At 45.1% G+C, this 16,504-nt stretch overlaps 1 protein-coding gene across 3 annotated transcripts; it reads left to right on the top strand.

Annotated features, from left to right (window-relative positions):
* The first annotated feature begins 211 nt into the window (after positions 1-211).
* On the top strand, positions 212-15,506 carry CPSF4 (cleavage and polyadenylation specific factor 4). 3 transcript variants are annotated; one of them, XM_036741188.1, is made up of 8 exons: positions 212-505; positions 4,904-4,954; positions 5,762-5,914; positions 7,431-7,526; positions 9,030-9,123; positions 10,962-11,034; positions 12,775-12,870; positions 14,517-15,506. In XM_036741188.1, exons 1-8 carry the CDS (start codon positions 403-405, stop codon positions 14,583-14,585), a joined length of 735 nt encoding a protein of 244 aa, XP_036597083.1. In that variant the 5' UTR covers positions 212-402; the 3' UTR covers positions 14,586-15,506. The 3 variants fall into 3 exon arrangements, with proteins under 3 accessions (XP_036597083.1, XP_036597081.1, XP_036597084.1); XM_036741186.1 differs by having other exon boundaries at positions 223-505; positions 12,700-12,870; XM_036741189.1 differs by having other exon boundaries at positions 264-505; positions 12,778-12,870; positions 14,517-14,674.
* Positions 15,507-16,504: the final 998 nt, after the last annotated feature.

The following is a 16,504-nucleotide window of genomic DNA, read 5'->3' as shown; positions in this document are numbered from 1 at the left end:
AGAAAGGAAGCCCGGGAGGACCAGAGCGAGCGAAGCAGCGTGACAGCGTACGTCAGAGCCCGCGAGGCTGCCCGCCCCCGCCATCGGCGCCTGATAGGTCCGCATCCGGCTCCCGAAGCCACGCCTTCCCGTCCTCCGGCGCGCGATTGGTCGCTGGTGGGCCGGGGTCGAAGGTCGCGCTCCCGGCATCCCGCGGGGGGCGGGGAGGGGCGGGCCGAGGCAAGAAGAGCGGCGGGGAGGGGGGCGGGGTGGCGCGCCGGCCTCGGGCCGAAGAAGAATCCGAGGAGAGAGGGAGCGCGGGCCGGGCCGGGCGTGGGTCCCTGGCTGTAGTAGAGGAGAGAGAGAAGGAGGAAGAAGAACAAGACGATCCGGGTCCGCGGAGGGCCCGCGCCAGCCGCCACGATGCAGGAGCTCATCGCGAGCGTGGACCACATCAAGTTCGACCTGGAGATCGCAGTGGAGCAGCAGCTCGGAGCTCAGCCGCTGCCCTTTCCCGGCATGGACAGTGAGTGAGGCCGCTGGGGCCGACCCTCCCCTCTCTCCTCCCCCCCGACGCTCACCGCTGCGACGGGCTCTCCTGGCCGGGAGTGGTGCCCCCATTTGACGGATGGGGCAATCGAGGCCCAAATGAAAACAGGTGGGATTCACCCAGGGTCGTGCAGCCAGAGAGTGAACCCAAACTGGGACTTGAACCCGGGTCTTCTGACCCCAAACCTAGTGTCCTCGTCTTCTAGTGCGTATAGGAATGACAGATCTCCGCGTAGATGGAGCCCAGCTGGCTGCACTAGGCAGGCACCTGAAGTTGGCCCTTGGCTCACCCTAACACCCCCACTTCCTGTCTCTCTTCCTTTCCCCTCCCCCCAACCCCCCGCTAGTTTTCCCTTCTTCCTCCTACTCCGCGGTCCCGAGCCCAGCGAGGCCGGGGAATCCACCGCCCCCCAAACTCGTGGGAATTGGGGATATTTGCACCGGAGAAGAAAAGACCCGAGGGGAGGAGGTGTTGCTTGGAGTTGCATTCTAGTGTTTGAAAGGTTGGCGCTGCGGAAGGAGGGATTACAGTCGTTTTGATTGGCCCTCAAGGGCAGAACGAGCAGCATAGGGTGGAATGATAACAAGCCCAATGTTAACCGTAGTGGCTCGCGTTCCTACTGTGTATTTATATTTGCAGCAGCCTCGCAAGGAGTTAGCATAATTATTACAAGCTTCATTTTATGGGCAGGAAATCGATCATCAGATAAGGTTGGATGTGACTGGCCGAGTCACAGCTAATAAATGGCAGTGGCCGGACACGAAATTCCAAACGCCCCTGCCTTTTGTAGAGATTTCTCTTCAATGTTAAGAAGTTTTTCTCTTATTAAATTAAAGCTGTCCAGAAACTAGTATTACTATCAGGAAGCCTTTCCCAACCAGTCTCAATTCTAGGTGTCTGCCCTCTGTTAATTATGTCCCATTTATCTTGTATGTAGCTTGCTTTGTGTTTCTTTATTTGCATGTTGTCTTCCATCCTTTTGTCTCTTAGTATCCTCAGTGCATAGTGCCCTGCATGGTACATAGTAAGCTGCTTAATAAATGTTTAGTGATTGAATGATTAAGTTAAAAAAAAAATCATCCCTATGGCCAAATCATATGGAAGGTATTTTGTTCAGTTATGGGTGTCACACTTTAGGAAGGAGATAAACAAGTTGAAATTTGACTAGAAGAGGATGACCAGTGAAGATGGTGAAGAAACTCCCAGAACTGGGGTAGTTAGTCTGGGTAGAAAAGACTTTGAACACAGATGGCTGACTCCCAAGTATTTGAGTGTTTTTCATTTGGAAGAAAGATCCAGGACTAGGAAGAATGAGTTTGCAGGAGCTGTAGTGACAGATTCAGCCTTTATAAAGCAAAACTTTGCAATAATTAGAGGTGGCAAAAAGTGGCATGGGTTGGGCCAGGCCAGGAAGTAGTGAGTTTCTATTCAACTGGGTGTTTTAAAGCAGAGACTTGATGATCAGTTTTGGGGGATGTAGTGGAGGGAGATTCCTGGTCAAGTACAGCGTAGACTAGATGACCTTTGAGACCCCTTCCAGCTCTGAACTACCTTAAGTCTATGGTACTTTAAATTTGCACAGTAGCTTTCGAGTGGACACCTCAGTGATGGGGTTCTGGGCTGGGCGGCTTTTCCTGTTGCTGTGGATGGCAAAGCAGAGACTTGAGGAGCAGCAGAAAGTACTAAATACCTCTCCACTTCAAGGAGGAAGACCTGTACTTTCTAACCGTCCTTCATCCCCAAACAAAGTAGATGAACAGAAGAAGCTTCTTTACTCTCTCTCCCCACAAGCCTTAAGTTTAAACAGCTCGTTAGAGCCATTCTTAACCTGGAGGGACTGATTCCTGCTCAGAAATCTTAACAAGACTTCTTATTTATGCTACTTACCAATTGCCTGATGTTGTTACTATATTTATATCTGTCTGGAACAAATCTCTTCTATCTAGACTATGAACTTCTTTAGGACAGGGACCAGGTTTTATACTCCTCCCCCGCACTGTGCATAGCAAAGGACCTTCTTGACCATAGTAGGCTTCCTAAGTATGTATTGATTGTTCAGGACCGTCAGTAACACTTGGCTAAGATTTATCACACTGTGCCTAAATGATTTCTTAATTCCCCAGTTCAGACCACTTTCTCTTTTGTGTGAACCCTGTGAATTCTTCAGACTCCAAAGGTTGCCCCTAGGTCTGGGGTAGTGGGTGAGAAACTTTGGGAGGTTTAGAATGCTAGTGTTCATTTCAGATATAACCTTCAGTCTTTATGGAAGGTGGCAGCTTTAATCTTTAACTTTTGAATGTTAAATTTCTGGGTCACTTTTTCGTTGATACTTAAAGAAGACCTCAAAGCAAAATGTCTGAACATCTAAGTCCTTACTTTAAAAAGCTTCAGAGTGTCTTTGGAATTGAAGTCCATTTCAAAAAGCCCTTGAAGTTTGGAAAGAAAAGCAGTCTAGGTTGTTAGGAGGACAGTGAACTTAGGTTACAGAAAGATAGATTCGAACTCAATATAAAGAAAAACTTCTTGATATTCAGAGCACTTCACTAACATTGGAAAGGGACTGCTTTCAACTTCAAGAGGCGGCACCTGGGCCCTCTTGGAAGGAAATGAGGGATTCAGCTAGGCAGAGAAGTGAGAAGGCTATGTGCATTCCACATGTGGGTGACCTTCTGTATAAAGTTATAGAAATAGGAAGTGGAATGTCCCTTACAGAGCCAGCTGTAGCAGGCCAAGCTGACTAGAATAGAGGGAGTGTGAAAAGGAGTAAAATGAAATGTTAACCCACATTTATTAAGTACCTATATGTCCTATGATCTGGGGATACAGAGACAGAAATGAAGCTTGCCATCCCCCCCACCTCCCAGCATGTACATTTATACAAAGTACATACAAAGTAAATCAAAAGTAATTTTTTTGGAAAGCACTAGCTTCTGAGGGGATCAAGAAAGGCATTGTGTAGAAGGCAGCATAAGCGGAGTTTTGAAGGGAACGAGGGATTCTGAGAGGCAGAGGTGAGAGCAGAGTGTTCTTGGCTCGGGAGGCAGTCTGCAAAGGCAGACTGTAGTTGGTGAAGAGATAGCAAGAAAGCCAGTTTGGCTGGGTTATAGAATAAGTGAAGAGGAGTAACATATAAGAAGTCTGGAAAGGTGGGTTGGAGCCATGTTGTGAAAGGATGCTGGATGGAAGAGTTTGTGTTTAATTCTAGAGGTTATAGGGAGTCCTGGAATTTATGAGAGTGTTGATGGTTGGACTTGAGTTGTAGGAATGTCACTTGGGCAGCTTTGTGGAAATTGGGCTGGACTTGAGGCAGAGATACCAGTTGGGGGGCTATTGAATTTAGTCCTAGCAGACATGCTGGGGGTCTGAACATGGCTCTGAGTCAAGAGAAGGGGGCAGATGTGAGAAATGTTGTGGAGATAGAATTGACAGTACTTGGCTGAGAGGTGTATGGTAGTGAGGGGTCAGAGTCATTCAGAGCTTGAGAACTTGGGTGACTAGAAGGACGGTCAGTAGTGTTCTCAGCAGGAATAGGGAAGTTTGGAAAGGGATGAGTTTGGGAGGGAAAGATCATGAGTTCTGTTTGGATGTGGTGAGTTTGAGATGTCTTCTGGACGTCTGTTTTGAAATGTTTGGGAAAGAGATAATAGTTAAACCCATGGGAGTTGATGAGGTCACATCAGTCAGAGGGTGGGATATAGATGATGATCCAGCAAAATAGACTGAGATTGTGGTCAGAGAGGAGAAAAATGAAGAGAAAACAATGTCATTAAAACTGAAAGAGGAGCCATTTTCTAGGAGAGAGTGGTCAACAGTGACAGACACTGCAAAGAGAGATCAGGAGACCTCAAGATTGAGAAAAAACCATTAGACTTTGTAACGAAGGGATCATTGGAAGCTTTGGAGAGAGCATGTTCATTTGAGTGAAGACATCAGGAGCCAGTTCGCAAAGTCTAGAGGAACGAGAGGAAGGAAATGGAGGCGACAATACTAGACAGCTTTGTCTAGGAGCTTGGCTGTGTAAGGGAGGGGGAGTATAGGGTGATAACTTGAGGGGGTGATAAGATCACGTTAGAGTTTGTTAATAAAGGGGAGACTTGACTAGTGGACAGTAAGGATGGATAGGGAGAGAGGGGGAATGATTGTGGGGGCACAGGAAAGGATGGGGACCAAAGATGAACGTAGGAGGTTTGAAGTGGCAAGGAGAAGGATTACCTGTTCATTAGATAACTGGAATCTGTATTTCAGGAGGAATGAGGAAAGAACGAGAAGTGATTTCAAAGGGTTTTGGATGTAGAGAAGGAAAAAGAGGGAGGTTTTGGCAAATGGCCTTTGACGTATTGTCAGATAAACATTATTTGGTATTTCTCTTCACAGAATCGGGGGCTGCTGTTTGTGAATTTTTTTTGAAAGCTGCCTGTGGAAAAGGTAAGAGGTCCTGGGCCATTTATTTCCCTGTCCCCAGGTTTAGACTTGCTAGTCTGCCCTCTGAGGGAGGCATAGCAAGGGACAGAAACAAGCAGGTGATGCAATCTCTTGTACATACTCTTTTTTTGCCACCCTCATTCTGGTTCCCTGAGTGATTGGGTACATTAGGGACTAGATCCAGTTCTGATCTGTTAAGCTTATTGCTCTTTGGATTAACCTTGTGCTGTTCTCTAAGAGGCAGGCCACTAACCCTAAACACGAGATGTAACTAAGGACATGCTGACTGAACTGGACAGGTTCTCTGGCCTGAAGTAGATGGAGTTTTGGCTCCATCTTTAGGTACTGAATCCTGATGGATAGCCTTTCTTGTCATATGGAAAGAGTTGTGTGTTATCTAATACAACCTGGCAAAATCCTGTTATTAACCCACTTCCATAGTAGCATCTTGTGCTCTTCCAAGTGCTTTTTCTTGTAATCTCATTTGATCCTCACGACAGCCCTTTGAGGTAGGTAGGGTGAGCATCATTCCCCTTTTACTAATGACAGAAGTAAGATCCAGAAGTTAAGGGACGTACCCAGGTGACTTAGCAGCAGAGCCAGACCCTCTGATTCCTCCCACTCCACTGCCCTCTCTTTCCTGTACACCAAAATCCTTTGAGGAAAAGTGAAAAGGAGATGGGTGTGATCTCAACAAAGCTTGGAGCTCCTTTAGGATCATTTGGCATTGCCCTTGAGTCAGCATGTTGGCTGGATCTGGAGGAGGGTGTAGCACACCCCACCCACTAATGTCTTGGTCTCGTTTGGCAGGGGGGATGTGCCCGTTCCGTCACATTAGTGGCGAGAAGACTGTTGTGTGCAAACATTGGCTTCGAGGACTGTGCAAGAAGGGAGACCAGTGCGAATTCCTGCATGAGTATGATATGACCAAGATGCCTGAGTGTTACTTCTACTCCAAATTCGGTAAAGGGTGTGGCCAGGCCAGACACAGGAGCCCAAGGCCACTCAGCCTCCCATTCTGTGTCTCTTTGAACCCTCACCCCTCAAATCAGTATGGGCTTCAGTAGCCTTTTGGAGTCACTGTTGGTGGGAGAACTGAGTCAGAAAGCTTAATGCCTTGCCCAGAGTCACAGCAAATTGGTCAGAGTGCCAAAGCTGGGACCGCACTTAGTCCTAAACTGCTTTGTAGTAGAAACTTGGCTAGTGCCTTACTGACTTGGGTTACCACTTTGTGGGTTATCTGTCCCACTAATACTAGTGTCTGCCACTCCCATGAAATCTCATTTTTCTGAAGCAGCAATTAATTGGACCCAGTTAGCGTTTTGATTGTTTTCTTCCACCTGATGCTCAGTCCCTGGTGTCTCAGCACCTGGAAGGACTTTGGAGGACTCTAAAGGTTACCTGCCCTGTGAACTCAGTTTACTTGACCGGTGGCCAGGAACATGAGGGCTTGTGGCCATTGAATGGCAAAGCCCTCCTGGTACTTGTTTTTGAGAGAATGCTGAAATGACAAGTGGCACTATGTGGTCTCTATTCCAGAGATACATCATAGCGCACTATAATTGCCATAGGCCATAAAGATAGCTCGCTAGTGCTAGTGGGAATGCACAGCATTCTGGGCTGCCATTGGGTCTTTGGTAGAGGAATATTTTGCAAATGTGTGAATGTCTTGTTCCATTGGACTGTCTTTCCAGAGATGGGTTTCCCAAGTACAGTTTCTGTTGTTGGTAGGGTCTGAGCTGAAAGGCCAGGGCAGATGGAATCCCTTTAGAATGGAGAGAGATTCATAAAGGTTTATCTCCCTTCCTTTTCCTTTCCCATTGATGGCCCAGTGCTGGGTTTGGAGAGCTGTGGGGTAGATCTAAATGCCAGCTCAGCCTTAGGAAGTTTTAATTTATCATCAGAGGAGGCAGTATGCTTTAAATGTGAATAATTATGTATCACAATGCCTGAAGAGACATAAAGTCCAAAAAAATTGTAGAAGTTATCTATGATGATCATTTTTTCAGAGCCAGTGCAATCCTCATTTTACATAGGGATAGACTCAGGTGTCTTCTTTCACAGTGGTGAAAAAATACATAGTGGTAGCAGATGGAAATTGGATCTAGGAGTTCCAAGTTCTTGCCTTCTATTTGAGCATTGACCACATGGACCAAGTTCCCTTCCAGCAGGGGTTGCAGCTTAACAGAGGCAGTGGAGCAGCAGCAGATGGCTAGGAGCCTTTTCCTACCTCACACAGTGAGTGTAGGCCCCCAGGGGAACTTAGGCCTGAGGCAAAGCATGAGGTGGGTGTTCATGTTTGTGGAAATAAGAGTGGGCCTAGTGGCTGAGAGACAGAAAGTAGCTCATGCTCTTTTGCAAGCCAACCTTGATTATTCTCGGGGACTCTTCAGTTCTTTGCCATTTATAGCTCTTTTCCCATTTTCTCACTCTGTGATTTTGAGCTGTCTGACATACCTGTGTTTGGACTTCTGCTTAGGGGAGTGCAGTAACAAAGAATGTCCCTTTCTCCACATCGACCCGGAATCCAAGATCAAAGATTGCCCTTGGTATGACCGAGGCTTCTGCAAACATGGTAAGTCCATGGAGACATGAATTTGCTCTGGTAAAAGATAAAGGTAGCAACCTTTGCCCTACCATACCCTCTGCTGGTTGGTGGCATTAACCTGGTCTAAGGGCAGGGAAGGAGTTTTCAGGGTTAATAGCAGCCCTTGCACAGGTGGGGCAGAAGTGATAGGCTAAAAACTTGGGCCTACAGTTCAGACTTCAGAGCAAGACTCATTCATTTACACCCTATATGAATGCAACTGATTCAGCAGGTGGTATTGATTGTTTTGGGCATCCTTCCCTAGTCCCCTCTCTAATCAGTTTGGGGATATGTAGCTTGTGGTTTCTGTTCTGCCTCACCCATTTGGGGTTCATCCTTGGCAGACGTATCTGCCAGCTGCCCAGGTTTAAACCCTCAGAATCATCCTGGACTCTGGATTCTCTCTCACCCCCTATTTCCAGGCAGTCTTGTTAATTCTGACTTCTTTCTTTCCACTGTCCTGGCCAGCACCCTGGTTCAGACCCTCCTAATTATTGTAATGCCCTCTATTGGTCTCCTTGCTTTCAGCTCTGTCCCTCTCCCACATAGCTGTCCAAATTATCTTTCTAAATACAAGTCCGACTGTGTCACTTGCTTCTTTAAGGACCTTTGTTGACTCTCTGATGCCTCTAGGATAAAATACAAGCTCCTTTGTTAGGCATTTAAGGTCCTTTACAGGTTAGCTCCAGCCTATTTTTCCGGATTTATTTTCCAGCCAGCTAAACTGGCCCTACTTGCTGTTTCCTAACCTTGGCATTCTCCTTTTGCTTTCCATGCTTTAGCGCCTTGCACAGGATGCTTCCCCCCAGGGTCCAGCCCTCCTTACTGCCACCTCTCATTCATTAGTTTCCTTAAAAGCTTCCTCTGGTGCCACTTCTGCAGGGAGCCTTTCCTGAACTTTCTGGTTGTCTGTGTTCTCTCCTTCCTCAAATTGTATTTGTTTGTTTGTTTAAATTTATCCACCTGGTGCAGTGCTTAGTTTTTTGTGTGTCATGGACCCCTTTTAGAAAAAAATTTTTAGATGCATAAAATAAAATACGTAAGATTTCAGAGAAAACCCTTGGAAAACAGAGAAGTAGAACGGAAGCTCCTCGAGGGTAAAGACTGATTTACGTTTAGTCTTTGTATTATCCATGGCCTAGAATAGAAACTTAATAAATGCTAATTGAATCGAAATGAAAAAGGCAAATGGCCAGGCATTGATTGGGGTGCTGGAAAAGATATGAAAGGCTCATATTGCTCATGTCCATAAAATGAACACAAGTAACAAAACAACCCGTACTGGTTGCTTAGTAGTAACTCCATCCTCCTCTTGCATGTATGGCATACACTAAGATTACTGTTGCCCTTGGATGTTTCATTGCCTTCTGGGGGGAAGGAGAGATGGTCAGTGAGACTTACTCAGGGTCTTTCTAGGACTGGTCTTGGTCTTGGGAGCACCCCAGTTTGCACTTGGCGGAATGCTGGACTCTGTCCTACTTGATTTTTCAGGTCCCCTCTGCAGGCACAGGCATACCAGGAGAGTCATTTGTGTGAATTACCTTGTCGGATTCTGTCCAGAAGGGCCTTCCTGTAAATTCATGCAGTGAGTATTTTCTCATCTTCATTCCCTCCCTCCCCTACGTGTCTTGACCCAATAGTCAAACCCCAGTTTAGACTGAAATTTGCTTACTTGTCTGAATTAAAACTGATCATGAAGAGAGAATTCCAAAATCTTGGCCAAATCACTGGAGCTAAGAGTTGATCCCATTCAACCTTACTGAGAGTTCCCCTACAAAATTTCCTACAAGTGGTCATTGAACATCTGCCCAAAGGCTTAGTGCCTGGGAGCTCACTGATGGAGTCGAAGAAGCTGTGGAGCTTAGATCTCCCAGGAGAGTTTGTGCCATGTACCGTGCTAGATGTTAGAGAGAAAGGTAGATAAGATCAGACACCTTTGGTTCAGGTACTTTAGACGTTAGCAGTGGTCTATCTTGGGGGGACTTGAAGGGTTTCCGTGCCCATTTTGATCAGTCCTTTCGTGGCAGTATAGCACTAGAATTTCTTTTAAAAATATTTACAGGTGGAATGTTTGGGACAGGATCCACCTTACACACACGTGGCTAGCTAGCTCTCTACGTGGTATGATATCAGGAGCACAGAGCCTCCCGGTTCTAGGTACTAGCCCCACCATCCTTGGCTGTGTGCTGGAAATTTGACCTTTTTAGCCTATTGCCTTTGGAGTATGGCTTTGGTATCCTGTTAAATTGTAAATGTCCTGGATACCTTTTGTTTTTACATTGCCTTCATTTCTGAATATATACCTCCTCTCTCCACTCCCAAGGGGAAGAAGCAGCTTAGCAGTACCAACCAGTGCATCAGCATCTATCACCCATAATTTCCTACCTCTGCAGAGGGGAGGGAGGTACTTATTAAACCTGTTTTTGAGCACTCGCTAGGAGCAGCTTATGGAACATGGACTGCTACCCGGGGCTGGGACTCCAAGAGAGGAGGCTTATGATGCTGAAAAAAAGATTTCACCTATTTCACATTTTGAATAGAGTTATTTGGGGGATCGATGAACTGAGAGCTAGTGAAATCCTACAGGACCCTGTTCTTAGTGGGCACAGTGGTGAAAGACAAAGGACTGAGCCTTCAGAGTCCCAGAGGCATCTCCCAGGTGTTCTTTTAGCATGCCAGTGTCTAGAGGCATCTCCCTTATTCCCTACCCTTCCCCTCCATCCCTCCCTTTTCCAGTTTATCTCCACCTGATGAAGATAATCGCCCTGTAGTTGTCAAGGTGGACTATGGGCTCTTGGCTCTTTGGGTGTCACCAGAAGGATTTCTAGGGTACTGGCCACAATAGTAGCTGATGTTTATCGAGTGCTTTGTACTCACACTTTTCACACACCTCACTTGATCCTCATGATAACTCTTTCATTTTACACTCTCACCTTTACAAGCCCATACTCACTTGTCTTATGGGATTTCAGGCCAGGTTTCTGCTGATTTGAGTGCTCATTACACTAGACCATGCTACTAAGAATTATTTCTAAGGTTAGGCTTTGGAGAAGATACAAAAAAGAAGAGTTCAAGGAGCTTATCACAGTGTAGGCAGAGAATGAAGATGCACATATATGAAAAAACCAGTAAATACCTAATGAGTGATTCAGATAGTAAGTGGGAGGTCTGAGGACGAGGATATCTGTGGCCAAAGTCATCCAAGGAGGTAGAGCTTGAAGAGGATCTTGAAGGAATGGTAGGAGGGGCAGAGAAGGGGATCCTTCATATGGCCTCTCTTAATGCACTCGAGCATCTTGGCCACTGAGCCCAGACTGGGAGGAAGAGTTGATTACCCTACTGATGGGACTGTCCAAAGATCCAAGCTTTAGCATTGAATTGTTTACTTTTCTCTGTGTTTCTGTATTTGTGTCGGTTAACCAGCCCTCGATTTGAGTTGCCCATGGGGACCACGGAACAGCCACCCCTGCCTCAGCAGACACAGCCTCAGACAAAGGTACTGTACCCCTCAGGCCTTACTCTAGGGTAGCAGCATTGTCTCCTCAAAGTCACCTCGTAATGAGATTTAGAAACTGCTTCATGGGAACATGAAGGAAATGTGCTGTTCCTCAATCTTACTATGCATAGGGTTGGGGCACTTTAGGTTGAGAGGATGATGTGTGAGTTAGAGGAAAAAAGTCTTCAGTTTTCCCCCAACCAGTTTGTAGAGCCTGAAATGGTGTGGTATTGGGGTTGTTTTTATGTCAGCAATCTCAGTAAGGGCTAACTGTTAGTCTCATGGCTTGCCTTTGTGTTCAGGCCTGGAAACTTGTGTTCCTGCCTGAAAACAGAAATAACTGAGGTACCAGGGTTTGTGAGCAGAGAAGAACTTGGTGGCATCAGCGGGAGTACAGAGAGATAGGCTAAAGTCAAGAAATACAAATAACTGATTTTCTCCTTGAATTTTCCCCTCATCTAGTCTGAGCACGTGAGAGAAGCTAGAAAGAAGAATAAAACTTACAAGATTTGTTTGGCCGTCTAATAGGAGTGTGTGTGTGTGTGTGTGTACGCATGTGTCTGGAGAGGGTAGTGGGACACTGTATTTGATAATGGAACAAAGGAAAGTTGTGAAATATCGTTCTGTAAGGATCTTTTCAGGCTCACGTGGCTGTCTGGCCAGGATGGCTTAGGGGGTAGATCTCTGTAGGTTGATGAACACATTTGATCTTGAAATCTTAATTTGGTTGTTCTCCAGTTTGGCTCTTGTGCCAATGTGCCCTCTCTTTACAGCTTCTAGGGGATCTGAAAATAGAGTTGGTTGGCTGCTTCCACCTTTATCTGTGATCTGTGCTCTTAATACTCCCTAACCTTCTTGTAGCAATCATTAGATTTGGAAATCAGTTTTTCCTTATTGGGAAAAAATTGGAGATCCTTGGCTTAGGGGTGGTTATTCTAGTGGGTGAATAGCTTGGATGACCTTGAGGGGCCTTTCTAATGCTGGAATTCCCTCTGTAAAATGCACAGAACCAACCCAAGAACTTCTTGTCAGAGATCCATGCATTTTCGGGCTTCTCTCCCTCGGGCCTCATTTTACCCTTCAAGTGACTTCTCGAAGATATGGAATTTTCATATAAAGCCCTGGTCAAAAACACTGTCAGTCTGTCAGTATAGAACTGTAAAATGTCAGAGCTTGAGGGACCTTATATCATCTGGTCCAACCCCTTTCATTTTATAGATTAGGGGTTCCCAGGGGTGGTTATGTATAACCTGTCTGAGGTTGCACAGTAATTTAGTGGTAACCTCTCCACCCTGTCCCCCCCATCTAGTTTTTTTCCCCCTTACAGCGCATGGCCTAATAACCATCTGCTATGTTAATCTCAATTTAAAACCAGAACTCCAGAAATGACTTACAATCCTAGTTGGTCCTGGAGACATCCTTTGTCTTGGCTTTTTTTGCATGTCGTGATTTTGTGTGTATGGTTGAGGAACTCATTTCACCAGTTTTTTTTTTCCTTTTTTTCTTTTGCCTGCTCCACTGAGCCTGCCAGCAGAGGAAGTCCTTCTCCCTGCTGGCTTCAGCCTTGGAGAAGTCCCATCCTTTTTATCCCTTCCCTCCCCCCTTTTGAAAAGTACATGTGCACGAGTTTTCCTCAGTAAAACCGTGTTGTGTAACTCTTTCCAGCAAAATAACAATCCACCATTACAAAGGTCGTCCTCCTTGATCCAGTTAACGAGTCAGAACTCTTCTCCCAATCAGCAGAGAACCCCGCAGGTCATTGGGGTCATGCAGTCTCAAAACAACAACGTGGGCAACAGGGGACCCCGGCCGTTGGAGCAGGTCACGTGTTACAAGGTAAGGAAGGTTGGGGGCATCTTGAGCATGCTTGGGAAATGTAGTTGCTTTTGCAGTAGTTTATCAGGAGGCGTGGGGACAGAATTAACATGACTGCCGTCAGCTTTGCAGCATCATATTCAAATGTGAGGATTATTGATGACCTCCAAACTACTAGGCCAAAATTGATTTGTTTTGATTCAGTCATGTTAGAATTATAGAGGCCCTTAGAGCTCATCTTCAGCCTCTTCCTTGTACAGATTGGGAAACTGAGGCTCATACGGGGAAGGAAGTAAATGGCTTAAGGTTGTATCAGCTAGGTAATGACAAAATTGGGACCCAAATTTGGGTCCCCTCGATCTGCTCTGCTATCACCTTCAAAGAAACGTTTGTCTTTGCTGAGTTTTAATATCATTTATTAGGTGCCTGCTTGGTACGGTGTCGTGCCGGGGCTCTGAGGGAATATACTGTTTAGTTAAGACATCCCTGCCCTCATGGAGCTCAGTTTAGCTGGAGGTGTGTAACACATGTGAATAACTAATGCAGGGTAATATCTAAGTAGTACAAGCTAAGCGCTGTATGAAGTCTGAAGTCGGGAAGGGTCATGACCAATGTGGTGGGATGGGGGTATGCAGGATCAGGAAGAGTTGGCCCGGGTTGTGCTTTAAAAGATTGACAAGAATTTAGTAAATGAAGAAGAGGTATGGTGAATAAACACAAGACATAGAGCCAGGAAAGTGCCGGGTCTCTGGGAGCAGGGAGCCTGGCTTGGCTGGAATATACCATTCTTGAGGGGAAGTAGTACAGTGAGCAGGTGCAGTGCCAGCCTTTGGGGCTTGAACCTTACTTGGTAGGCAGAAGGGAGCCTCATAAGAAGTTGAGAAGAGCGATGACATGACCAGATCTGATGCATGAAAAAGTAAGTCTGGCAGTAGTGTGAAGGGAGATGAGAGTGAAAATGAGGCCCTCAGTAAGGCACAAATTAGTGAGCCTGTGAATACTGACTCTACTAGGCTCACTGATCCAAGCATCTCCTAACTCCTTCCATCTGTTTTTCATCCCTTTCACAGTGAAAAGTCACTTATTAGAGGGGACCCAGGTTGGGGATTTTAAGCAGTATAATGTGGTAGTTATTTGGTGTTCAGGCAAGGTCCAACAAGAACCAACTTTCTTCTAGAAGGTAAACTAGTTTGGAGGAAGGGGGAGAGCACATCCCCCTCTGCCTCACAGTTGTGGTTTTTCTTCAGCTAGCCAGAAGAGTTAAGAGGAAAGCTAGCTTTCCCAATGTATGAAGAGAGGGCTTGTTCTTGGGTCACCGTCGGCTCAACATGTGTCAAGTCTTTTTTTTTCAGTCCCTGGTGGCTCCTCACATTTTGTAGTCTCTTCCCCATCTTATCCAGCCAAGAACTTTTTGATTTGATCTCCTGGGCCTCAGGTAAGTCATTGGCCCATCCTGAAGAAGGTAATAGAGGTAGGAACAGATCCCACAGGCTCTTGGTTTTATCTCCTCAAATATTTTCCACGATGTTTGGGACTTTCCCTCCACCATTCTGTCCCTTCTAAATTCCTTTCCTACTGAAAAAAGTCTAAAAATATTTAAATGGCCCTGTTTGATATTTATGGATGTATCAGAATTTGAAAATATTCTTTCTTCCTGCTGTTTCTAGTGTGGTGAAAAAGGACATTATGCCAACAGATGCACCAAAGGACACTTGGCTTTTCTCAGTGGACAGTGATGTGTGCTCACCAAAGACAGTTCGCCTGAGGAGCCATTTTTCTCCCCCGTGGCTATTGTGCTGGGGAGAGCTCATCCCACCACCGTCCCTTGGATCTGTGACTTGTTTAATGCCAATGTTGACAAAACTAGGGTTAGAGGCTGGCTGAAGGGTTTTTCTTTTCTAAAAAATTTTTTGAGGGTTAGGGGTTGCTAGTTTCCCTATTATTTTGTTTTCTTTTTTAAAAGAAATATGCTATTTGGTGCCTCTGAGGGTGATGCCCTCAGCTGGTGTCACATGCCTGTCATTGAACTCAACAAGCCCATTTGTTAAAGGCTTGGTTGTTAATGATGTTTTTGAAAGACAAGTGGCCTTCTGTGGTCTCTGACCTGAGTAAGTGACCTAAGTGACCTGAGTAAGTAGGAAAGGTCTCTTAGGTCACTTAAAACCTGGCTTTCTGCTGAATTCAGAAGGAATGCCTATGATACAGTAGTCAGTCCTTATAGGAAACTTGATTTTTGCCTCACGCTGGTCCAAGCAGTAAGAAGTAAACAGCAGTTCAAAGGAAGGATACAAAGAGTCCGAGTCAGGTGCTCATTTAGATTAGGGTCTATTTCTGCTTGGGGTGTCAAGTTTAATTTAACAACACTGAGTACAACTTCACAGGACACTTAAGTCAGAGCCACAGGTTATCTGTTTTAATTGATAACCCAGTTGGCAAGAAAATGTTATATCTCACCTGTATGTATGTTATACTTCATGTTGTATTATGCCTCCTTATTGCTTAGGTGCTGTTGGAATGTGAAGGAAACCACCATGTAATTGAATATGCTGTTGAAACTCTGTGAAACTATCAAATGCAATTTTCAGGGAAAATGGGCCTATGGAAAGTTTAATTGCAACAATTTTTATGATTTTGATTAAAGCCTTTTTAAAAAATTACTGCTTTGTAAGATGTGGTCTTTTACAGGAGCTATTGTAGGTGGGGCAGATAAATCTATTTATAGATTTTCCTTACTGGGAAACAGCATCACAGTATGCTGAACTGTTATGGGTCAAAGGTACAGCAAGTACAATATATACGTGTTAACATGTAAGATATGTAAGGTATTTTGATGTATTTAGATAGCTATCTTCTCAAAACTGCAGATAAAACTTTTACACATTCACATTTAGCTTCACAGTTGACTGCTCAGAGGTCAAGCCTATCTCTTCTATATTTGTCCTTTCTACATTTTCCTTCTTTGCTGATGCTTTGCTCAGAACTTACTCTTTCAGATTTGTACTTAGCCGATTTATAATAGTTTTATTATTTCCTTTGTACATAGTAGCACTTTTAAGCTGCTATCAAACTGGTAACACCTCAGGTCTGTACCAACCACTGAATCCACTGACTTGGTTTTGCCACTAAAAAGTATCAATGGACCAGTTTCATGTATCCTAGAAAAAATTAGAGTCCTAGGAATTTGTAGATATATACATTTCAATTAATCGCAAACATTAGGCCCCTGCTAGTAGCTGGGAATAAGTTATTTATTAGGGTGGGACTTTTTTTTTACTGTATTCTCTTAAATGCTAAAGTAATCAAATGCCTTTGATTAAGCCTTACTAGGTGCAAAGGCCCAGGCCCGCCCCTTTTTGCGCGCGCCTGCGTGCGTGTGTTGAAGATTGTTAACCCCTTAAAGTTACTTTCCTTAGTAAAGCAGATCAAAAGAAACTGCTGGCAGCTCTTGCTAGCCGGATTGTTGCTACAGAATATAAAGACCAAAATGAAACAGTCCCCATCGGGGGAGAAGTGTACATAAATAAGCATATGTGAAAATTAAATACAAGGTAAATTTTGGGGGTGAAGGAAGGATTTGAAAAAATCTATAAGGTTTCCCTTAAGGCAGGGTTTTAAAAGAAAAAGAGATTCTAAGAGGTGGAAGGTGAGGTAATGG

The sequence above is a fragment of the Trichosurus vulpecula genome, chromosome 1, assembly GCF_011100635.1.
Source record: "Trichosurus vulpecula isolate mTriVul1 chromosome 1, mTriVul1.pri, whole genome shotgun sequence".
Classification (NCBI taxonomy): domain Eukaryota; kingdom Metazoa; phylum Chordata; class Mammalia; order Diprotodontia; family Phalangeridae; genus Trichosurus; species Trichosurus vulpecula.
The sequence above is the reverse complement of the archived record's forward strand: the minus strand, read 5'-3'. Positions and strand labels throughout refer to the sequence as shown.